At 36.3% G+C, this 25,699-nt stretch overlaps 3 protein-coding genes across 6 annotated transcripts in view; 1 reads left to right on the top strand and 2 right to left on the bottom strand.

Moving 5' to 3' along the window:
• LOC123312494 (symplekin) overlaps positions 1 to 11,081 on the top strand; it is a 72,566-nt gene extending 61,485 nt beyond the window's left edge. For both annotated transcript variants that reach the window (XM_044896947.1, XM_044896946.1), the window contains exon 11: positions 10,950 to 11,081. In XM_044896947.1, coding sequence (XP_044752882.1) covers positions 10,950 to 11,009 — 60 coding nt within the window. In that variant the 3' untranslated portion in view covers positions 11,010 to 11,081. The remainder of the gene's footprint in view (positions 1 to 10,949) is intronic.
• The window catches only part of LOC123312503, a 416,804-nt gene that overhangs the window by 261,589 nt on the left and 129,516 nt on the right, over positions 1 to 25,699 (bottom strand). The window lies entirely within an intron of this gene.
• Positions 11,033 to 25,699, bottom strand: part of LOC123312495 (coiled-coil domain-containing protein 39-like) — a 74,647-nt gene continuing 59,980 nt past the window's right edge. For 2 of the 3 annotated variants that reach the window (XM_044896948.1, XM_044896949.1), the window contains exon 10: positions 11,033 to 11,455. In XM_044896948.1, the coding sequence (XP_044752883.1) occupies positions 11,093 to 11,455 (363 nt within the window). In that variant the 3' untranslated portion in view covers positions 11,033 to 11,092. The remainder of the gene's footprint in view (positions 11,456 to 25,699) is intronic. The other variant, XM_044896951.1, reaches the window with a different exon arrangement.

Raw genomic sequence — 25,699 nt, 5'->3', positions numbered from 1 at the left:
GTGCAAGCAGACCATTTTTAGATTTTTTAACGAAATCCTGTACGATTTCCGTATATAAGTCGATTCCTAGGAGAATGTCGATTTTTCCGGGTTTGTAGTAAGTGGGGTCGGCAAGGATTACGTTGTTCCAATTTTCGTCAGCAGTTATCGATTGTTGAGGCATGGAGCTGGTCAATTTTGGTAGGATGTATAGCTCGGCTTGTAATTTGAAGTCGCTTGAAAATCTTGGTTTCATCACGGTGTGGATTTTCCATTTTGAAGTCCCTGCGTCGCAAGATCCTAACCCTGTTATGTTCGCATGATGCCTTTGCTTGGGCATTCCTAAGGTATTTGCGGCTCCTTCAGTTATAAATGATACTTGGGAGCCTGGATCAATAAGAACTCGCATAAGTTCATGGTACCCTTTGTTGTTTTCAACATTAACGAATGCTGTGGCCAGGATGGGGATGGTTGGTCCATCATTGTTATTTGAAGCTTTTCCTAGATGGGACTCGAATCCATTTTCATGCTCTCTTGTGCGTTGACTTTTGGAGGTATCTTGCTTCTGTCCTTGCTGATTTAAATTTGTTTTGAAGTTCCGATAATTTTCCCAATGCAATGATGAGTGATGAAAGTTGTTACATTTGAAGCAGAGATTCTTGCTCGGGCATTTCGTATTGCTCGGATGCTTCAAACAATTCTTGCAGAGGTGTTGTTTTCGTACAAAATCGTTTCGTTCTTTTATTGACATATCCTTGAATTTTTGGCAACGGAAAATTTCATGGTTGCTGTCACATAAACTGCATGATTGTAAGTCGGTGTAGTAATTTTGAAATTTATGTCTTTGTCCTGTTGATGGATGATCTGATTTTTTGATTGTGCCTCGAAGTGCTTCGAGGGATTGGAATCGATTTTCTAGAAACTCCAAAAGATCTGCCAGTTCTTGAATATCCTTGTGTGTTGTGGTAGATTGTTCATAGAGCCTTCTTGAATCGCTGTCTAATTTCTTTAGCAGCATATGCGCTATTATGTTGCTACCCAATTGTTCGGCTGTGATTCCCATATTTTCAATGGCTCTCAGATTTTCTTGAACAGTGTCGTGAAGTTTTTTAATGGATGCTGCCGACTCTTGTTGCAAAATTGGTAGATTCAAGATGTTGTCGGCGTACTTGCTGAAGAGAAGTCTGTTGTTGTTGTACCTCCTCTTTATCAATTCCCAGGCGATAGGGTAGTTTCTTGATGATACTTCTAAATGTTGAATGAGCTTCGCTGCTTCACCCCTGGTTTGGCTCTTCAGGTATTGCATTTTTTCAGCGTCCCCTAGTTCATGGTTTTGGTGTATGGTTTGAATGAATATATCTCGGAATGTGATCCAGGTCTCGTAGTCACCAGTGAAGATAGGGATGCTGATCCGTGGTAAATTTATGGAAATGTTTTTGTTTTGGAACTGTTTAGTATCAGTCGGAGAAGCAGTGATTATTTCTTCTATGATTTCCTCATATTTGGTTCTAAATTTTTCGAAGACTCCGGTTTTCTTGTATTTGATTACTTCTTCATTGATAGCTAGCATCTGTTCATAGAGTGCTTCTATGTCCCGCCAGATCCTGGTTAGGTTTGCTTCGAGGAAGTTGTATATTTTGGGATGTAGTTGGCACTGTATTTTTGCTTGGGCCCTTTCCATTTCCCTTTTGAATAAATCCAATTTTATTTGAATTTGAAGGATGGAAGGGTGGTGGTAGCTGACTTCTTCTGACATCGGAGTGGACTTCTGCCATGTATTGATATAGTTCTTGATTTCTTGGTAGCATTTGGATATCTGACCATGTAAATCTTGTTTGAAGTAGGAATGCTCTTCATCAAGGGATTTCCGGAGTTCGTTATGATTTTCTTGGAATTTGTTCAGTAGATCTGCGGCCATCATGGATTTTGTTTTGCGTGCGGACCCGTCTTTCTTGAGTGAAGATAATATTTTGCTCAGGTCTTGGCCGATAGTCATTTGTTCTCCCAATTTTTCTTCCATGTTGGTTGAAGGTTTCATGAAATTTCTGCTTTGAAGATTTTTTTTTTTTTTTGTTGATTTTCCGGAAGGCTAGTTCACGGGCTCTTAGTTGGCGCTGGAAGGCTTCTTCGCGGATGCGGGTGTTAGCTCTGGAGGGCTTCTGCTGGCGCTGGATTTGGCTCTGGAAGGCTTCCCCACAGGCGTTGATGATTTAATTGAGATTAGGGTCGTAAATCCTTAGCTCTTATTTTTTCCAGTGGACTCGGTGTGTTCCCTGGCTTTTTTGAATTTTTGATCCGGAAGGCTAGTTCACGGGCTCGGATTTGGCGCTGGATGGCTTCTTCACGGATGCTGGTGCTGGCTCTGGAGGGCTTCTGCTGGCGCTGGATTTGGCTCTGGAAGACTTCCCTACAGGCGTTGATGTTTTGATCGAGATTAGGGTCGTAAATCCTTTCTCTCGATCCGGCTCGAAGGACCAAAAAATGTTGTTTCTTTGGTTGAAACAACACTTGCTTGAAGTTTTTAGGGGCAACTGAACGACCAGACTCAGAACGTTCAAGGGAATGTCTTAACTCCACAGTTGCCGAGGAGGTATATTGATCAAACTGAAGATGAATGAATGATTTTATTAATTACAATCTAAGCTTATATACTAAATCGAACAATGACGATAACAATAACATTGCCATATTTGGTATTACTGCACTGACGGAGTCCCCGGTTGCATCAATTGTTTCTAGCCAGTCAGCAGATTTCGGTAGATCGACGGCTCGCTCGGCGTGACCCAGTTTTGTGAATAATTCAGATGGAATCCTCCATATTATTGAACTTGATTATTTTTTAGAATAATGTTCGAATTTCGAACACACTGTCTTCTGGTTTGTTCCTCGAGATCTCTGTATTTTGAAATTTTTTCAGTGTGTCTATCTAGAAGATTGTTATTATTTGGAATTGCCACGTCGATGAATAGTGCTGTGTCCTCATCCTTATTGAGCAATATGAGGTCTGGTCTATTGTGGGTTATTTTCCGGTCTGTAAGAACCGTGCGATCCCAGTAGAGCTTGTGATGTTCATTTTCCAGCACAGCATCCGGATGGTAATTGTAATAAGGAACCTTTTTCGAAGTTAGAAGTTGGTGTTTTAGTGCCAATTCTTGGTGAAGAATCTTGGCAACAGCATCATGTCTATTTTTGTACTCCGTGCCCGCGAACTTCTGACATCCCCCGGTGATGTGCTGGATAGTTTCATGAGTCGCACAGCCATAACGACAGCTATCGTCCGCCACTGAGGCATCCTTGGCGATGTATTTCATGTAATTTGTTGGATCCTGATCCTGGATGGCGAGCATGAAGCCCTCTGTCTCAGGAAACAACCTTCCGGAAGTCAACCAGTAGTTCGACGCAGATATGTCGACGTAATCATGGTTGACCTCGTTATGGTGCCTCCCATGCAAAGGTTTGCCAATCAGTTTCTGCATTTTACTTTCTGCGGAGTGTTCGACGGTTTCCAAGTGATCCTGCTGTAGCTTTAATGGTGTAGAACTATCAGCAACACAAACTACTCGATGGAGTTCTGACGAAGCAGCCTTGCTCAGGAAATATTTTCGAAGTCCTTCAATTTCCTGGGACATACGGTTGGACAAATCAACAATTCCTCTACCCCCAAGATGTCGTGGCAGCTCTGTCCGTTCTATTGAGCTTTTGGGGTGATGTTTATTGTGTTTAGTCAGCATCGTCCTTATTTTTCTCTGTAAAGCTGCTAAATCGGTGGTCGTCCAAGAGATAATACCAAATGAATAGCTCAGCGCCGAGCAAGCGTAGGTGTTAATCGCTTTTATCAGATTCTTGCTGTTGAGACCAGTTCTCATTACCTTCTCAATCTTCGGGTGAATTCCTCCGTTAATCCTTTCTTCATCTGGGTCTGATTGATTTTTCTTGCCTGTTTTATGCCTAGATTCTTGTATGTGTCTCCTTCCTTTAATGCTTCAATTTCTGCACCTTCCTTGAGTTTGAACGTACCATCTTCTATTTTCCCTCTCGTTATGTTTAGCAGTCGACATTTTTCTAGTCCAAACTTCATTTTGATGTCTTCCGAGAATCCTTCCACCATTTTCAGCATCAGTTGCATTTGTTTTTTGGTAGATGCGAAGAGTTTCAAATCGTCCATGTAAAGGAGATGATTCAGTTTCATCATAGTTCTACTGCCGCTCTTGATGGCAAATCCGTAGTCCGTAGAATTCAATCTATGAGACAAGGGATACAGGGCCACGCAGAACCACAGAGGGCTCAGCGAGTCTCCTTGGAAAATTCCGCGTCTTATTGGAATAAGTCCTGTTGTAATGGAGCAATCTGCTGCTTTCATTTGAAGACTAGTACGCCAGGTTGACATGGCGTTTTTCAGGAACTCAACAATATTGGGATTCACCTTGTAAATCTTCAAGATCGTCAAGAGCCATTCGTGAGGTATAGAATCGAATGCTTTCTTGTAGTCTATGTACGCAGCGTAAAGATTCCTTCGCTTGGAGAACGCTTGATTGCAGATAACTGAATCTATTATTAGTTGTTCTTTGCAACCGCGGCTGTCTTTGGTGCATCTTTTCTGTTGCATGGCGATGATATTATTCCTTTCGCAATGGTTGTGAATGCGGTTTGAAATGCACGATGTGATTAATTTGTACATCGTTGGAAGACATGTGATTGGTCGGTACTTGGATGGGTCTTCTGTATTATTATTATTATTATTGAGATCATAGATTAATATTAATATTAATTAATCTATGATTGAGATTCAATAAGGATTTTGTGCCTATAAAAGATTTCTATTGTTTTAATGGCCTCATCAGTGACCGAATCAAATCATCTTGCGTTTTTCCCTTCAAAGGAATTGAGCATAACTTTTGGCGGCGAAGAAATGGGTTTTTTTTGTAGTTTTTCAATCATATGTCCTCAAGAAATACGGATATCGACTAATTACTTTGGAGAAAAGCTATAGAGCACTGAATTCTACGTCGAATGAGATCAAGTGTGTACTTTTTCTCACTAATGGATCCCAAAGTTGGGACAATTTCCAGAAACATTGTAAAATGTTATATTTCATATTGATTTCTCGGAAAAATTTTTGAAAGCAGCTTATATATGAGAGAAGTATAAAAACGTATGAAAAAGTTGTAAAACATTAAATTAAATACAAGTTTTTCCTTAATATTTCAGATTTAAAACGTCATAGACCATTTCGTGGTCATGGACAGTCAACTACAATATCTCTGATATTCGGCTCAACTTTGATATACTCTAATATGAAACGTGTTTAGGAACGCCGCCTCAATCGAGAATTTAGTGATCTATAAATAATAGAAAAAAATTGAGCTTTGTTTATATTTAGTTTTCCAGGGGAGATAAAATCGAAAAAAAAAAACGAAAACACGCACTTTTGGCCACCAAAAAAATTTGCTGAGGAGGAAACCTAGGATAGTTTTTTTGGATGAGTCGTTCAAACAATTGAATACTTATTGGAAGAATTGTTTCTCGTTGTTTTCATCGCATTGTCAGTAAAAATAAAATTCGATTCATTCAGTAGTAGTTGGGAAATATATAAGGTCCGTTCTTCGGTTGACATTAGAGATGGTTGAATTCTCGATTTGATTTTGGCTATAAAAATTGCAGCCATCGCAAACAACAAGCAGCGCTACCTCTGTAGCGCCGCGCCGCCTGTTTTGTAGCGGCTACAAACGCTCGTTTCGCGAGAGCTTGTAGCCGCTCGAATACGCTTCCAGTGGACATCCGGGCTAATGCTATGACTCTTCAGTACGAATTATCCAAGTACATAGTAATTGTTCCCATTCCAAATAAAGAAGCTCGAACTGTAGCAAAAGCTATTTTCGAAAATTTTATTCTGATATACGGAAATATAAAAGAAATTCGTACAGATTTAGGTAGTAAATATAAAAATCAAATTTTTGAAGAACTGACCAAATTACTAAAAATTCAACATAAAACTACAACCCCTTACCACAGTCAAACAATATGCGCCTGCGAAAGAAATCATCGAGTCCTCAATGAATATTAAAAAATGTACATCAATGAATTCAAAATAGATTGAGATGAGTGGATTGAATATTATTCTGGTAACATTTTCCCTAGTATTCCTCCAGATGAATGTTTGGAGATAGTACGACAATTGCTCTTCGAAAAATCTGACCTTTACACTCATGTAATTTTACATTTGTGTACTTTATTAGACCTTGTCCTTAAACAGAACTTTTTTCAGTTCGAGGATAAATATTACTGTCAAATTGATGAGTTATCCATGGGTTCCAGCATATCACCGTTTTTGTCCGAAGCATTCATGTCAAAATTTAAACAAAACCTATCTAGAACAAGTTTATTCCTTGAGCACATCTTGAGGTGGTACCGTTATGTCGATGGTGTTTTTGCCATTTTTAGGGGCACCCATGATGAATTGAAGAGTTTTCTCGACTTGTTGAACAGTCTTCATCCCTCCAACAAATTTACGTGTGAGTTGGAGGTGAATAACCGTTTACCATTTTTAGATCTGATTATTGATGGAGATAACTGCAGTTTGAATTTTGATATTTTTCGGAAGCCAACGACTACTGATTCCGTAATACCTTTCACATTCATCCACCCGTACAGTCAAAAATTCTCCGCCTTTCACTCCATGTTCCATAGATTGTTCAACATCCCTCTTAGTCCCACCAATTTTCAAAAAGAGTTGTCAATCATAAAGCAGATTGCAGAAGGAAATTGCTGTCCAGAGCACACAATCGAAAGAATATACCAAAAACACATAAACAGGCAGCTGAACAAGTCGTTCACAGATGGAGTTCAATAGAAAACGTATAGGAGCTTGAGGTTTTTTGGCCAGATAACAGCATCGCAAAACTGTTCGGTGCGTACACAGAAAATATTCATATTACCTTCAAGACGGCTAATACACTGGCTAAACATCTGATCAACACCGAAGATAAAATACCCATCACACAAAGGTCCAACCAACTTTTTTGCTCCCAACCCCAATGCAATGTCACTTATGTAGGTCAAAGTGGGAGGAGAATAGAAACAAGGGTTGGTGAAGATTTGAAACAGATAGAGAAAAACAGGGATAAGGATATCGTCAACACCCCATCACAGTTCGCCAACCACATCTTAGAGTCAGGACACAATTTCGACCCAAGAACTGGTGTCAAAGTGTTGCATGTTTGCGAGAAGGGTCTTCAATTGGATCTTCTGGAGATCTTGGAGATCAACAGAGCGTTAAGGTCTCAAGAGTACAACTGCGTCAGTGAGCAGATTAACTTTGATTGTTCAACATTTTTCAATCTTCTAATATATAAAATTCTCGTGTCATATTATAGTTTTCGTTACCATACTCCTCCGAAACGGCTTGACCGATTTTGATGAAATTTTTTGTGCTTATCCGGTATCTATGAGAATCGGCCAACATCTATTTTTCATCCCCCTAAATGTTAGGGGTAGTCCACCCCTAAATTTTTTTTTGTATTTTTTAGACAAAATTTTTAATTTCTATTTTTTTATGATACAACATACAAAAATACATACAATCCTCAATTTTCACCCTTCTACGATCAACCCTTATTTTTTAATAGCCATTTTAGTAATTTAATCATTAGGAAATTATTTATATGGCAAAACAACGTTTGCCGGGTCAGCTGTCTATGAGAATCGGCCAACATCTATTTTTCATCCCCCTAAATGTTAGGGGTACTCCACCCCTAAATTTTTTTTTATTTTTTAGACAAAATTTTTAATTTCTATTTTTTTACTAGAAATTACTAGGAAATTATTTATATGGCAAAACAACGTTTGCCGGGTCAGCTAGTTCCATACAAAATTTTTGTTTAGTTTTATTGTTTTTGTTTGTTCGTGGACTATTTATTTTTGTAATTTTAGACAATATTGAAGAACAGAACGACATCTGAGTTTTCTTTCTTGCGTTTCATGTGCTTTCGCATGTTCCCCTTTTTGTTGAACATGTGATTGTTGATAAGTCTTATTGTGATTCTAATTGTTATTCGTGTATTTTCCTCGACGATTTTATATATTTTGTTTCATCCTGCCCATTTTTGACGTTTCAACAACTGCATTGGTAGGTTATAATTTATTTAATTTGGGATCCTTTCATTTGTTTGACAAATTTTTTTGATTTTAGAGCACCTGATGATGGCAAGTTACCATTTTGCATAGTGCATAAATTAAATAATATAGTGGGGTAGACCATTTATTTGTTTATACCTATTGAATATTATTGTTTTTTTTTATAACACGACACCAAGTTCATATCACAATTACGTTCCGTACGAGCTCGTTTTCGGTAAGAAACCTGACCTATCTATTTCCATGGACTATTTCCACGAATTCTCTTGACACTCTCTTGATTCATATTATCAAGAGGTCAGATACAGACTTCAAATTGCTCATGGTGAATGTAAAAAACGAATACAAAAAATTAAAGATAAACGAAAAATAGATTACGATAAAAAGGCATGTCAAATTGATCTGATTATGATTTCTTATGAAAATAGATCGAAATTAGACCTTGGTACAATGGCCCTTTCAAAGTGATAAACACATATAATGTAATTTGTACCATAGAAAACGGCAAAGGACAGTTGCTTATAGTGATTCCCACGAGACCAACGAGATGAGACTTTTCTGTAGTCTCGTCTTGTCTCGCCGATAAGACATGGAGTCTCGTCTCGCAGGCTCCTAGTCTCGTCTCGTCTCCAGAGTCTCGTTTAAGTCTCGTGGTCTCGTCTTTGGTAACATTTTTTGAAAGCGGAATATTGAAATTTAATGATTATAACGCATACTTTAGTTTATCTACCGAGTAATTTTTTTCAATTATTTGGAAGTATAATTATAATAATAAGAAATGGATCACGCCTTCAACAGTAAGGCAGGTAAATAATAAACAAATTAATTCAGATGCATAACATCCGCAGATAATTAAATCAACGAATGTTACTATCTAAATCGAACTAACAAACTACCATCGCTCGAAGTATTACCAGAAATTTCATTTCGTCGACAAAGAGCTCTGAGAGTTAGGAAATTGAATTGGATTGGTTCCCGTTTCTCTGTCAGATGTCGGTACGATGTATTTATACATCATACCTGCTACTGATATGGAATAAAAGGAGCCGGCAATTCATAGCATTTCGTTGACGAATGAGTTTTGTTGCTCTGACGAGGTCAAATAAGACCGAAACCATGGTCAGCATCTACTCTTTGTCGACGAAATGAAATTTCTGGTAATACTTCGAGCGATGGTAGTTTGTTAGTTCGATTTAGATCGTAACATTCGTTGATTTAATTATCTGCGGATGTTATGCATCTGAATTAATTTGTTTATAATTATAATATTATATGAAATTTATTGATTGTTGTACTTGATTCAAGACCTGCAGAAGTAAATGAAGCAAATTTTACTTCCGTCTATCGTTCAGTATTAGAAAACAAATACATATCTAGTTATAATTCTTCTAAATCTGGTGTATTAATCGAATGCTTTCCGAAGAAGATTTGCAGATTTTCGGCCTCATTCGACTTATTCTGAAGTTGATTGTAATATCGAAGAAAAATGTTAGAATATCAAAGTATTCGAAGTTGGTATTCTGCAGACTCACCAAATACTCCTTGCAGACGCTGTATGGTTTCTCATGTTTCCACATCTACTTTTCACAAAAATGAAATCATTCTTTGAGATTTTCCTGCCACTTTCATGGTTACAAAAACAGTGCTATGAACGCGTCTATATCAGTCAAACGACTGAATAATCAGAATATATTGAATGATACTAGTGAATATCTATTGTGATTAGCGCAATATTGTTCAGTTGTAGTATGATGATTTCTTTGGGTGTGAAGGATCGATTGAAACAAGAACACTCTTAGCTTCTATGCCGACGTTTCGCTCTTATTTGAAAGCGCTGAAGCCCAGTATTTCACGGAGCAAGTAGTGATTAGGATGAGGCAATTAAATAATCGACACATTTTAAATTTCACACTTTTTTAGATTTTCATTTTGTGTTTTATCTCCGCAATTTTGTTGTTGTATTTTGCCAGCTGTTTTTCTAAACAATTTCCACAAAATAAGATTAATTTTAAATTGCTCATTTCTTATATGAAATTTCTGCTTGACGACCTTTATGTATACGTTGTTGTTGTGAAAAATTACACAAGGCCTTTTACATATTCATAGAATTGAAGTTATCTGTTCGTAGGATGCTACCGTATGTACCTTGTGAAGAAGTTGATGGCGCATTTTTACATACACATTAGTTCATTTTAAGAGACAATATTCAGATCAGGAAAAATTACAATTGGCTATAAACCGCGAGAAATTTTGCGAATCTACGCGTACTGCCTACCTCAGATAGTAATACTTTGAGGCCGTCTGTCTTAAGAATGCGACCATCTGCCAATGTTTTCTTTCTGAACTTCGTTTAGTGATATATTAATTGAAAATTTGACACAAAAATGACAGTGGTAACTTATGAGGAAGTTGATAGCGTTTTTTTGCTATATTTGACAGCGTCTGTTTCAAAATAGCGACCACCCTTTATGGCAGACGCTTACGATTTCAATTCAGTTAAGATCCTAGACCATTTTGACACAACATTCATCTTGGTAATAATTGGAAAGTTCTTATCGATTTTTTCTCATTTTTTTATCCAACGCACGGCAGACGGGCGGTTTCAAGTTCACATTATAAAGTTGAACCAAAATGCCAATCCAAACCTTTGGTAACTTATGCGGTAGTTGTTTTTGCTGCCAGCTTTTGGACTATTATTCTTGTAATATTTGAATATACACACTTCGATGTTGATGAAATATGAATATGACTAATTTCGATGAATTATTTCAAAAATATAAAAATTGTAACAGTTTACTTCTACAGATTTTTGTACATTCGTTTTTTCTTTATTCAAGGTACCACCCCCAGTAGCAGCTCCTACAGTCACTGAACCTTTACCACCTGGGATGGAATAAATGTTAATCGAAAAAAAAATGTATTGTAAAGCAATTACTTAGAGTATATTGAAATAAAGGAAATTTAGTGAAGTGGACATAAATTATTTTTTGTTGTTTGCATTGAATGATAGTATTAAATTAGGAACCGACACAGAACTGGAACTAGAACAGTGGCATGAACCAGAAATATCTTCTTTGGATGATATGCGAATGCTTTTTGTACACTCTGCTGAACTCCTGGAGGATTTTAAGTCTTCAGAAAGACTGGACTGAATATCACTTGATGAAAATGAGGTTTCACTAAATCGCGAAGATGCAACTTTTATATCAGGTAATTTTATGTTGTTCTCCTTGGCAAAATTTTCCAATATTGCTTTCAATTTGTGATCTGCTTCTGCTACATGGCAAAGTTTTTGTAATCCGTTTTTATTCGCTTCTGAAATTTGTTGAACTTCCAAATCTCTCTGAAAAAAAAATACAATTTCAAGTCGGATGACATTTCATTCAAATGTAGTTAATGTTAACAAGTCTTGTTACAAGGGCGAAAGGGATTAAAGATGTAATTAAAACATCTCGAATCTCGAGACAGCGTTGGGAAAACTTGAGAAAAGTGTAAATAAAAAAATAATCAATAGGTACTGCAATCAAATTTTCATATTTCATAATTAAAGATACATATTTAGGGTATCCCAGAATGAATGGATAATCCTCAAACATCTATCTGTTAACAAACAACGTCAGTTATAATAACTCACTCTAATGAATCGGAAAAAATTCTTGGAATTATTTACGAAGCGAATAACAAGGTGGATCAGTGTTTCTGTACAAGCCGGTTGGCCGAAAGAGAACAGTCCATTATTGTAATTTAGGAATGTCCGTTGAATAATTTTAAAATTAGGTTGATAACTAATTATTGTGAATATTTTGCTGGGAAAGATGAATTCAGATAGTTGAGATGTATTATTATTATTATCTGTTGACAAGTTTTTTGAATTTCTTTCTCGTTTTTTCAATTTTATACTGAATAACCACTGGTATATCTATGGGAGATGATTCCCCAACATAATGGTCCTGTAGCGTTCCTGGAACAACTGAAGAACAGAAGAATCATCACTTGGAAGACTGGACCTGGTCGAAAGACCCTCCCAGTCAAAAGCAAGATTTGACTATTATTAATTTGAGTACTAAAGACATTTCTAACGACGATGCTGATGAAATCTAAAATATTCTCAAGGCATGAGCACCTCCGGTTTTTCCGGAAATGACGTCAACTTCCGTTTTTCAAATTAGAACACCATTTTTTTATTGCAGAAATAGATTCCTTAGAAAATTTCAAGTTATTTTGATGTAACATTTTTCAGTTTTGGTTGGAAAATTCTCTCTGAGCGGGAAAATTCGAAAAAAAAATCGAAAATAGAGCTCCGCTGAAACAAGAATAACTTCGAGGTTTTTGGATGGAAAATTTTCATTTTTGGGATTTTTCAAGATGTAAGATTGATGTATCCACTTTAAAAATCGAAATCGCGATTAATGATACAGGGGGTGAAAAAATCGCTTTCAAAGTTAGGGATGACAAAATCGTGAAAAATCAATTTTTTCAAATTAGAACCCCATTTTTTTATGGCAGATATTGAATCTACGTTAAAAAATAATGTGAGTGTATGCATCACACCCTTGCCCTAAAGTGGATATTTTCTGAGTTATTCACAAAAAACTGTTTTTCGTCTTGAATTTTCAGCTATTTCTATTCCCTTCACGCCAAAAAGATGAAATTTTCAGGAACTGTTACTTAAACCATGTTTTAGATTTTACTACCCTAATATGCAAGAGAAAAAAGTTACAGGTTGTTCCTAAATAGATGGCGAATTTTGATTCGAATTTGTATCGGAAACCTCTTTATTTCAACTAATCGGCCATCGGTTTTCTCTCCAGTGATAAATAAATAATTCCTTATGAACCATATGCAAAAACTTACCATGTTTTACATTCTTTTTTTTTAATGATAGATATCATTAATTACATCTGCCAAATTCCTCTTTATTCAGTAGCATTTTGTGTTTACTATTAATTTGGTGATAATTCGTATTAAGTTATAAAATCGATCACTATGCCTAATTTTACCAATGAAGATTATTCAAATCTCATTCTACTTCATGGAGAATGTAATAAAGTTGTAGATAGAACGATTCGACTGTTCATTGAGAGGTTTCCTGACCGACCCAGACCAACGAGAGATACCATTAACAGAACCATGACAAACTTGAGAAATGTCGGATCTTTCGTTAAGAAAACTATACACAGGGAAAAAAGTGTAGTAGAAGATGAGAACAACGAAATTACAGTTCTTGCATATTTTCGTGTGAATCCTCAAAATTCTCTCAAAGATGCCGAGATTGATCTGGGAGAAGAGAATGAAAACTTTTTGGACTGTATAATTTGGACAGATGAATCTAAATTCACAAAGAATGGTTCTTTCAATAGGCATAACAGTCATTATTGGGATGAAGAGAACAACCACCACTTCAGACAATGGAACTTTCAAGAGACCTGGAGTTTCAATGTTTTTTGCGCCATCAAAAATAATGCAATTCTCGATGTTCACATTTATGATGGGACTTTAACTGGTAAGATAGAACACTACACATGTTTGCATTATTTAAAGACTGTTCCCCCTTAGGAGATAGATATTCTGACATATTAACTCAAATAATTGAGCCGCTAGTACAGTACCATAATGATTTATGGTATCAACAAGATGGCGCGCCTCCACACAATTCACTCAATGTGTCAAATATCTTCTACAGGCTATTTGAAGATCGATGGTTGGCGAACAATGGTCCACATCTTTGGCCACCACGTTCTCCCGATTTAACTTCTTTAGACTATTATGTTTGGGGTAGGATAAAAAATATTGTCTACTCAACTCCCCTGACTGATAAAGAGGACTGCATAGAACGAGTCAGAAATGCGTTCAGGTTTGTTTAGATTTTTAGATTCATAGTTTTGAAACTCAATTTGGTTTTTAAACACCTTTGCAGATCTCTTCCTCCCGATGAAATAAGAAGAGCAACGCACGAAGCATTCCTGAGACGTATAAATAAATGTCTAGAAATTAACGGTCAAAACTTTGAGCATCTTCTCTAGTTATAACTGCGAGAGTTTGCCATGGTTCTCCTAATAGTAACTTGAAGTCGGTTTCAAGAAGGGCTGAAAAATCTACAGCATGGTTCAAATAACAGTTCCTGAAAATTTCATCTTTTTGGCGTGAAGGGAAAAGAAATAGCTGAAAATTCAAGACGAAAAACAGTTTTTTGTGAATAACTCAGAAAATATCCATTTTAGGGCAAGGGTGTGATGCATACACTCACATTATTTTTTAACGTAGATTCAATATCTGCCATGAAAAAATGGGGTTCTAATTTGAAAAAATTGATTTTTCATCCCTAACTTTGAAAGCGATTTTTTCACCCCCTGTATCATGAATCGCGATTTCCATTTTTAAAGTGGATACATCAATCTTACATCTTGAAAAATCCCAAAAATGAAAATTTTCCATCCAAAAACCTCGAAGTTATTCTTGTTTCAGCGGAGCTCTATTTCCGATTTTTTTTTCGAATTTTCCCGCTCAGAGAGAATTTTCCAACCAAAACTGAAAAATGTTACATCAAAATAACTTGAAATTTTTTAAGGAATCTATTTCTGCAATAAAAAAATGGTGTTCTAATTTGAAAAACGGAAGTTGACGTCATTTCCGGAAAAACCGGAGGTGCTCATGCCTTGAAAATATTTTAGATTTCATCAGCATCGCGAAATACTTATAAGTGCTGAATTTCATGAAAATACGTTCAGTAGTTTCCTGTATAAATATGGGTGAGGTTCCTCGTGAAAGACCCTATATATATATATATATATATATATATATATATATATATATATATATATTTACATCTGGCATACTTTATTGCGTCCTTTCAAAAAGCAACCTTATTGCGTCTCCCAGAAATACGCTACCTAGGTGGAATCTGATCGAAGTATATTAATCTACGCAAAAAATTACGTAGTTTGGTCGTTTCAGATCTCAAATATCTTAATTAATAAAGAAGTTGATATACGCACATTATTGCGTCCTTTCATGGTCCTACCATTAGTGCGTCCGGCGTATATTTTGTTTTCATATGTAGCACAATGCTGCGTCCGAATTTTATTCAATCTTTCACCATTAGCATGTTGTTGCGTCCAGCGTAGTTGCCACATATGTTTTAGAATCTGGTACAGTAGGATTATTCGAACTCGATGACGTGATGGTATTATAACATTGGCTCCAGTTATTACAACTCTCATCTTTCAAAACACCTCTATATTTATGATGGCTATCATCCTTAGTTTGTGGACTGCTCACTTGGGGAATCGTATTTCAGAATGTTTCGAACACTATTTAAGTGTTCAGGAAGAGCTTTAGTGATTATACAATAGTTTTAAAAACATTATATTTTTCATTTTCGTTTTTTTTTTAATAACAAATGAATGTGAGAGAGTGGTGCTCTGGAGATAACTTAAATTAGGAATGCATTAACTGCACAGTTGTTAGTTTATCCTACGTTTATCCTACGAACAATTTGGCAGTCTGGAGAGTCAACTACTCTCTCAGGGTAGTTAAATGGACGGCGAATAAAATTCTCGAATTCGATAGAAGAGTTTGAATATGAATCGTAGCCTGCATCCTAGCTCTTCGATATACAAGGACTCCCTTTGCTTATAGGGGGACGAAACCATTGAGCATATCCTCAGTGACTGCCCAGCTGCAGACAAGGTTCGCTCAGGCTGGTTCTAGGGGAACTCATGAACTACTCCTCCTCTGTTATCACCTCTTCCCTTTGGAAGATGGCACTGGAGGTAGAAGTTTAGCTCTTTGAGCTTGTTTGTGTGCCACAATAAACCGCTTTGGTCGCGGTAGCAGGTTTGGGGGATTCGACAGATGCGCCGAACAAACTGTAACTGTAACTTTTCGATACAAAGGATATACTTTCCTCGAATGCAGGAAGACAGGGGTTTCAAAGTTTGCAATACCAACATTATACACAAAAGTTGCAAATGAAATAACATTATTGAGAGGTCAAGACCCACTCAAGGGAATAGTAGCTCATCATAAAATCGAAGTCAAAGAGATGGAGTGCTTTGGAGAAACTAATATCCGACATATGAATGGATCTTAAGCTAGTAGGAAAATCTATCACGCCAGCAGAACAAAAGATATTAGAAAGCCAGATAAGACAAGCAAAACTGAAGTTTTCATTCGAATATCATATGAGTAAACATATACTTTATATATTTCAAGAGATTGAAAGACCATGACTTGCTATAAAAATCCTCTTCTGCTTTTCTGGAGTCGGCTGAGCTGATGTCGGAAACGGGAGGATTCGTTCATCAAGATGGAGTGATACTATAGATACTAGAATATCAGGTAGTATAAGAAGAATATAATGCAAGTAGTCACCTCAACATCTTGCAGGGCTAGCCGTGATCGACGAAAACTCTTATGCACATCTTGTCCGCTTGCAGAATTCATACTTTGTCAATGTATATAGAGAGACACAATGCGAATTCCTTACTTCCATCTGAGAGAAGTTTATGGCATAGACAAATAACCAAAACTCTCATTTGTACCTCCAAAGACCAAAGCAGTTTTTGAGAATGATAAAGCTCGCATATATTGCAATTAGGCTTTTTCAACAACTTGGCATATGCCAAGTTGTTGAAAAAGCGTGTATATACACGTAATAAAGCTCGATAAAGTTCTGCCAGAAAAAGATTGTGTTGTATTCCCTTCGCTGCCAAAAATAATGTGGTGGTGAACGAAGAACAGAAAAGTGAAAAATACAAAGGATCAATGTTCAAACAGGGGGCTTCATACCCAGGGCATAAAGTTTGAATGGTAAATCTGGTTGATGAATTTTTAGATCTGAGAACTAATAACGTTACTGAATTGGAGATTATTCTGGCCTGCAGAACTCTGGCAGAATGAAGAACTATCTCAAGAACGTGGGGACAACACCTGGTTCTGTCACTAGGGCAAAAAAAAGGGGTTCTGGACATGACAATGGTCAACGCAGCTTCCAGAAGAAGTGTTAAAGCTTGGGAAATGGTGACTAAACCATCAATCTCTGACCATAGGATAATCGAATATAAAATAACAGAAGAGGAACTGATCCACCATTAAGATCCATCTGAAGCAAAACTTACAACAGTTCGAAACTAATTGGCCAAACCTCTCGCATTACGATCTGGAACAAAAAGTCGATTAGGGATATTTAGAGGCCTTCCACTCCAGTTATCCACTCCTGGAAGTTTGAACAAGTGAGAATGCATCTAATCAATCCTATTCGTGCATGGGCTCATGCTGACGATTCTAAAATCTTTGGTGATATAGGCTCTATTGAAGACTGCGTTTCCTGCAGCGTGCTTTGTGGACTCATTCTTGATTGGGTGTGCCAGAAATCAACTACCATTGAACATTTTTGAGTGCAATGTCGCCACGTACACCAGGAAAAAGAACTATTTATTATATAGTTATAGTCTTGATAGCAGCGTCCTGAGCAAAAAGACGGAGATAAAAGATCTTGGCGTTGTTTTGATCAAAGTTTTACATTTGTTCCTCATGTCAATCATTTACTTGGTACGAGGCCAAGAATGTATGAATTCATCGTGCGTAATGGCAGATATTTTCTGATCCGGATACCATGATTTTGCTGTTCAATACATTTGTGACAAGCAAACTGGAGTTTGGATGCATTGCTTGGAACCCAATATACGATTGCCATACACATCACAATGACATATATTCCGAGAGCTGGCGACGAAAATTGTAATGGATCATAATTGAATATGAGTTAGTTTTGATGGTGTATATGAATCAGCACCCGCTAAAAGATCAGGTAGTGAAACATCTGACGGCGACGCTCTTTGATTTATATAAAATTACAATATCCGTACTTTGGGGTGACTGCTGACTGCCTCTCTTCTATTGATATGTGGTCTGAATATTTTATTCACAAATAATATATGATATTTGAGCAGTAAATGCAGTTTCAGCCAATACAATTCTTTTGAAACAACATCTTCAAGGCAGCAACTTATGTGGTGTACTGACACACCGCGTTTCACTAAAATGAGATCTGACCACTTTTTCAAATTTTCTCTTCTATGAACTAGTGATAATTTTCAATCATTACAAAATACTTGTAGAGTGTGTTGTAATTTCATATACCTACATTAAAATGCGTCGCCGCTAGGTGTTCCACTACCTGACCTTGAGAGTGGGTGCTGACTTATGTACACCCTCAATACTAAATCATATTAAATTATGCGCCAGTACAAAACTTTTGCCGAATTTCGTTGCCAGCTCTCGGACTAATGGAGGCTGTTCAGAGAAGTTTTTTCGAGTATGATCATGCTGTTTTGTTGAATAAATTCGGTGCAGTTAAGCTAGATGTCAGGAAGGGCGTTGTTTGTTTGAGGTGGCACATCTACTCGCTAGAGTAGGATTTCATGTAAGACGTCCAAGTTCTAGACCCGTACGCTTGTTCAACCTTACTACGCCCAGAACAAATATATTGTTTCAGTCATCTGTGTACAATATGATTTGTTCTAAATTCAATCAGATCTCGCATCTCTGTGATATACACTTTGACAGACAGTCCTAATTAATTAATATATTACAAGGACACTACATATATACAAGAGTTTACATAATTTGTAGTCCTTTTTAATTTTTGTGGCAATGTCACTTCTAATCCCACAGCACTCAGAATACAAAAGGTCATGGCAAAAGGAGTAATCAACCCCGCAATATCGCTCAATAAGCCAGACGGATAATTCACCGAAGGAGAACAGGAACGATCTTTCAGTTTTCCCAAAACAACCTTCACAGGTAGTAAACCCATAACTAGAATCGATACAGCAATATAGACCAAGTATCCTCGTAAGGAAGATTGGGATATTTAAAAGACGATGTTTGGAGTGGGCAATGAACACCTTCAATCTATATAGATCACCAGAAGTGTAAAGAAAAATGCTAGAAGAGATTCGTCTTCATCTTCCCAGATAACCAGAAGCTGCTTAGAATGTGTCATATACACAGAAAATGGAGAAGGACAAAAGTTTCCTTCACACCAAAATGGGGACCCACAATCTTCAAGAACAATTAATTTCTATTGAAGACGATGAAGAAAGTAGTAGATAACAACATAAGAACATAGAATCTGGAGAATACACCCATTCACAAATGCCAGATGGCCTACAGGACGACCGATCAACAAAAACTGCTCTGTATGACCGTATGACTCTATAGCTAGGTTCCTGATCCCTCGGGAACTAAAGGAAATGAAGAGGCAAATACACTTGCCTCTAGCAACAAGGGAAGTTGACGTTTATTCATCCAGTGGAATGAAAAATTTTTAATGAGGATAAATTCAGATGCATACTGTTACAGAAAAAATTTTTAATTCACAAGTGAAATGAGATGACATAAGCATAAGCGGATAAAGCGATACTTTTCATGTCAATTTATAAATCCGATAATTCTCTGGAAAGTGTTATCGTTTGATTTCTAATTGAAGTGGAATAAAATTCAGGCGAGTTATATTTTTTTTCATTCGAAAAAATAATAATGACAATATCAGTTAAAAGAACACCATAAGGGCACTTCAATCGGAGCTGCTATTGCTCTAGAGACAGAATCCAATTCTTCACCTAACAGACTTTCGAGATGACCTTGGAGCCTAGGAAGCTAAATCATTTCAGTTGTGCAAATACAACTTGGTTTACTTGTATACACAGTTGCCAGATTTAGGACGCAACATTATGCGTCGTGTGAAGGACGTATATTGACTGTATATCAGTTTTCATCATTTGAAGCGCCCCCGAAGCGGAATTTGCGTGAACTAAAAATATACGTTAGGTTTCATGAGACGCACTTTACTGCGTCTGGAGATATGTTTTTCAACATGGAATAACTCTTTTATCAAAAGATGAATGAAATCTATAGTTGTTTCAAAGATAGCTCTCGACGTCCTTCACGATTTGCGACCACCCCTGTCGTTGAATCCCTCGAAATACCAGAGAAAACTTCGAAAAACAATGTTGCGTCCGGTATACGGACGCAGTATTATTCAGGATGCAATAGTGTATGGCCCAAAGACAATGTATGGACGCAACATAGTATGCTGGATAAATATATATATATATATATATATATATATATATATATATATATATATATATATAATTTTATTGAAGTAATAGTCGTGAAGGTATAATGAATTGACCTTCATTTCGCCCAATAAAAAACCTAGTCGAACAGCCTTGAAATTCATTATATATATATGTATATATATTGTAATTGATCGTTTGCCAGAGAAAACAGGGAAAAATAGCTAATTTGGGTATTCGGCAATTATTGGCTGGGCAATGGGGTATTTTCCTAAATTTCAAAATATATGTCATAAAAATCCTTATAACTCACATATCTCGAAATATATTTTTTTCGAATTTTAACATATTGCATTTTGTCTGTATTCGATTACGAAAATTCTGATTTCGGAAGTGATCTTGTGAACATTCTACGTCATTTTCACAATCCGGCAACGCCCATTTGTGTCAGTAATGGTCATGAAAGTTTTCTGATCACCATAGATGTAATAAATATCAAGTTTGATGATCACATTATTCCATTGAACTCTATTCCCATAGAGTTCAATGCATTATTCACATTTGACAAGAAAAACACACACTGTCTGTTCCGATATTCCTTAACAGTACTGTCAGTATTTCAGAGACGATGCCTATCGGCCCAGTCGTTCGAGTTCTATTGTTATTCGATTGCGGGCCAGTAAAACCAGCAATATCGGAACAGGCCCACAATGACACAAAATGTCATCGGTTTCAAGAAGGTAAAGACACAATTTACAGAAACAATTTTTTGTAATCTGTGGATATCTTCTTGATTGGTTCCAGTGTTGTCGAATTAACAAAAATTACTATATTTAAATAAAGGCATTCTACGTCACAAGCTTTCACATAGTCGAAGTTTCGAAGGGTGTATTTCTGAAATGTCTGAATTTTGAAGCGAATCTTTTACGTGTTGAATAACTAGCAGAAAAGGCTTTCCATAAATAATCTCAAATTCGGTTTTGGAGTTTTAGGAAACTTGCCCATTATCAACAATCAGGTGTCATAACATCTATATTTCGAACCTCTTGTGGTTCTTCTTCAGGATGCTAAAATAATATAATAAGTGGATACACATAAAAACAAACTTCTAACAATTACTTACGTCCGACAAGATTATTGTTTAAATTTACAGAGAGATTTTTGGAGAAACATTATATATATGATTAATTTAAACTTAAATTTATAAAGCAGGTTGTTTGAATCAAATAATAAAGCAAGTTGATTTGAAGCAAAATTGCAATTGTAGGTTAATGTCACAGAACACAGTAAAACACAGAACATAAACAATCAAGTAATGACATCGACAGTTTGTCCAAGGATAACATGTAACTATATATCGCGCTGAGCAAAGATTATAGAGTAGAAAGATAGGAAACGAAGCGACTAAAGTGATGTGAGCGCCATCTGTGTTTCAAATGTGTTTTTAAGGCCCTAAGACTGGTTAAAATTTTAATTCGAGGGACATATGGAATTTTGCGAGATGTCAGAGTCAGATGGCCATTTTGATCAAACCGGTTTTGAATGTTTTGATTCTCGTATCCATAGACAACCTCGTATCGCCTTTTGTTTTTTGAGACCGTTCTAGTTGCTGATTATTGAAATTTTTGTCTAATTTCTTGGCGAAAACCTCAGAATATCGTTCGAAAATTATTGTATGGTGAAGAACTGTGGATCGAATGAAACCAAATTTTACTAAGGAAAATGGGAATGTAAGTATTAAAACTGGTCATTCATTAATTTTTATTTTCAGTGCTACGAAGTGGATAAAATTTTCAGGGCGTAAAGGCCTGCAAACACTACTGACTACACCATCCATATGCAATGAACATTTTACTGCAAGTCGATTGAGAACTGTTCATCCACGTAAATTATTGTATGCAGCAAGCATCCCTTGCATGAAGGGGAAATTATAACTTTTATACGTCCATTCAAAGATTCTCAATTGCCTTCAATATATTCAGAAATGTAAAAGTTTTATGGATTTCGATTCGGGAATCGGGTGACTGTCAAATTGTTGTTTGGAAAGTCAAAGTTTTATGAAACCTTCTATGAGTGTTTTGTTCATTCATCAATCAATTCGTATATTGTCATAAAGAGACCATACCATGAAGAAATCATAAAAAAGCATGAAGAAATTATACTGACGGGCTTGAATACAGGTCTTGTATACCTCTGTAAGGTTTTTTTCAATTGTTGTTCTGAAAATTTTCTAAATATAATAATATGTAAGTAACGGAAATGTGTCGGAAATATGACGGTAAATTGAATATTGGTTCATATCAATTTCTGATATAAATTGTACAAATACAACTCAGTTTATTAATTCAAAACGTAAGAAAAAACACGTTTGACGTACCTATAGCAGATAACCATATACTCTTGTATCCTAGTCAAAGCTCTATTCGTTGTCCATAATTTCAAATTTTTGTAAATTTTTTATAGATTGCAAATAAAAATGTATCACATCCAACAGCGTATTTCATTGATACAAATCGATTCCAAACAATATTCAGATGAAGACTAACATCTTGGTCACAAAACAAAACCATCCTTTTGTTTTGTCGCTCAGTATGTTTGTTTTCTGGACTCAACAAGGTCAATATTGAAATTCAATCCAAGGAATAGATTTCGAATTTCGCGCCCCTCAATTATAAAACAGAAAACTGTTATTAAACAGTTTTTCTGTATTGATAATACGTTTTCAGCGCCATCTCATTGTCAAATGTGTTTTCACTGGCCAAAATGTAGTCGGTTTTTAGTACTAGAGATATGAGGGCGTTTCCTATCTTTCTACTCTATAATCTTTGGCGCTGAGGTTTCCGAGATCAGTCTTCCTGTTAATGTTGTTTTCGTTTTCATTGATAAAACACATTTCCAAAAATGTTCTTTTATTGTAGTCTGAGTTGAGACACAATATTTCGGCTTCATCGAATTTGAATTTGTGGCCCAATGATGATGCGTGGTTAGCCAATGCGCATCTGTCTGGTCGTAGCTTGGCATCACTTTTGTGGATGGCAATACGCTTTTTTAGGCATTGAGAAGTCTGGCCAATATATACAGAGTTACAGTTCCCACATGAGATGCGATACACCATATCTGACTTGGACATTCCTGAAGTCGGCGGAGGAAAGACTGCTCAACATTTTCGAGGACAACGGCTACCCTAGGATGTTTTTGGAAAGATGTCTTCATGCCCTGCCCCTTGACCTAAGTGAGGATGGATCACCAACAGAAGAACCAGCAACAACAGCCCAGAACGAACCCATCAAATATGTATCCCTACCCCTCCTCCCATCTTTAACGGGAAAATTGACCAATATCTTAAAAGATGTCAAAAACATAAAAATTGCAAAATACAACCCTCTGACAGTGGGAAGAATCTTCAGCCATGTGAAGGACAGAATCCCCATAATGTCCAAGTCAGATGTGGTGTATCGCATCTCATGTGGGAACTGTAACTCTGTATATATTGGCCAGACTTCTCAATGCCTAAAAAAGCGTATTGCCATCCACAAAAGTGATGCCAAGCTACGACCAGACAGATGCGCATTGGCTAACCACGCATCATCATTGGGCCACAAATTCAAATTCGATGAAGCCGAAATATTGTGTCTCAACTCAGACTACAATAAAAGAACATTTTTGGAAATGTGTTTTATCAATGAAAACGAAAACAACATTAACAGGAAGACTGATCTCGGAAACCTCAGCGCGATATATATATCGCGCTGAGGTAATGTAACATGTAACTATAGTTACATGTTATCCTTGGACAAACGTCCAGCCGATGACCATACTGTCGATCTCATTACTTGATTGTTTATGTTCTGTGTTTTACTGTGTTCTGTGACATTAACCTACAATTGCAATTTTGCTTCAAATCAACTTGCTTTATTATTTGATTCAAACAACCTGCTTTATAAATTTAAGTTTAAATTAATCATATGTATAATGTTTCTCCAAAAATCTCTCTGTAAATTTAAACAATAATCTTGTCGGACGTAAGTAATTGTTAGAAGTTTGTTTTTATGTGTATCCACTTATTATATTATTTTAGCATCCTGAAGAAGAACCACAAGAGGTTCGAAATATAGATGTTATGACACCTGATTGTTGATAATTGCCCAGCCAATAATTGCCGAATACCCAAATTAGCTATTTTTCTATGTATATATATATATATATATTAAAAAAAAAGTGATACAATAGTATGATATATTTTCTTGTCCTGTATTACAGAGTCCTGAGGAAGGTTCCAAACGGAATCGAAACGTAGACGTAGAATAAATGTAGTATTGGAATAGTTTGGCCCATATTATTAATCCGTTCAACACTTTATCGTTCAAGTTCATATATATTATATATATATATATATATATATATATATATATATATATATATATATATATATATATATATATATATATATATATATATAGGAAATGTTCTCAAGCTCCAGAAACGATACAGCATATAACATCTTCATGCTCAATTATGGCACCTCGAGATTACCTCGAGAGACACAACTCGATGGCTAGATTGTATCACCAACAGATGGCATTAAGATTGGGGTTGCTTCAAAATGAGGTTGAGCATTACCTATACCAGCCTCAGACTCTGTTGGAAGACAACCGATAAATGTTATACTGGGATGCTGTCATGATAAGTGACCTGGGGGTGGCTCATAATCTTCCGGCAGACGAGAACGTCACTAGAGCATATACCGAGAAACTCAGCAAATATGGAGACCTGGCATTCCAGCTGAGGGAGCTCCACAAGTTGAAGGCTGTCAGTATACTCCCATTGATTATATCTGTAAATGGACTGGTTGAGAGACATCTCAACACATAGCGGAAGGACGCGTGCCTTGACGATACGTCCGGCAGGTGTTTCATATTACCCGAAGAATCGGTGATAAAAAAAAAAAAATTATATATATTATATATTGTTATGGTTTGAGTTTTTCCAATATAATATTGTTTTGTTTAGTTTGTCCAATGAGTAATAGGAATTAGAAGAAATTTTTGTTAATTTATAAGAAATTTATTCATCATAGATGCTATGTAAGGAAATTTTGGGATGGCATGGAAACATAAAAAAAATAGAGAATTGTCAGTCAGAATAAATTTGAGAAAAGTCGCTTATTTTATAGTTGAGAATTGAATATTTTTTTTATAAGTTACGATTCCATTGATTTGAATATCAAGTTTATGTATAATATAAAATAAAGGTATAATAAACGGATCGTACAAAAAAAAAATAGAGAGTTGTCAGTCGGGAATTTTAGAAAAGTCAGTTTAGAATTGAATTTCATTTTCAAGTAGCGATTCCGTTGATATGAATTACAAATTAATTTATAAAATAAAATAAAGGTATATTAAACGGTTCGTAACAAAATGGCGCAACCAACGTGGGGCGATTTGAGTGATGGAAATACTCAAAATATGGAATCCAGAAACAAGAGTTTAGCTGGAGCTCAA

The sequence above is a fragment of the Coccinella septempunctata genome, chromosome 4, assembly GCF_907165205.1.
Source record: "Coccinella septempunctata chromosome 4, icCocSept1.1, whole genome shotgun sequence".
Classification (NCBI taxonomy): Eukaryota; Metazoa; Arthropoda; class Insecta; order Coleoptera; family Coccinellidae; genus Coccinella; species Coccinella septempunctata.
This window is presented reverse-complemented; position numbering and strand designations above follow the sequence as displayed.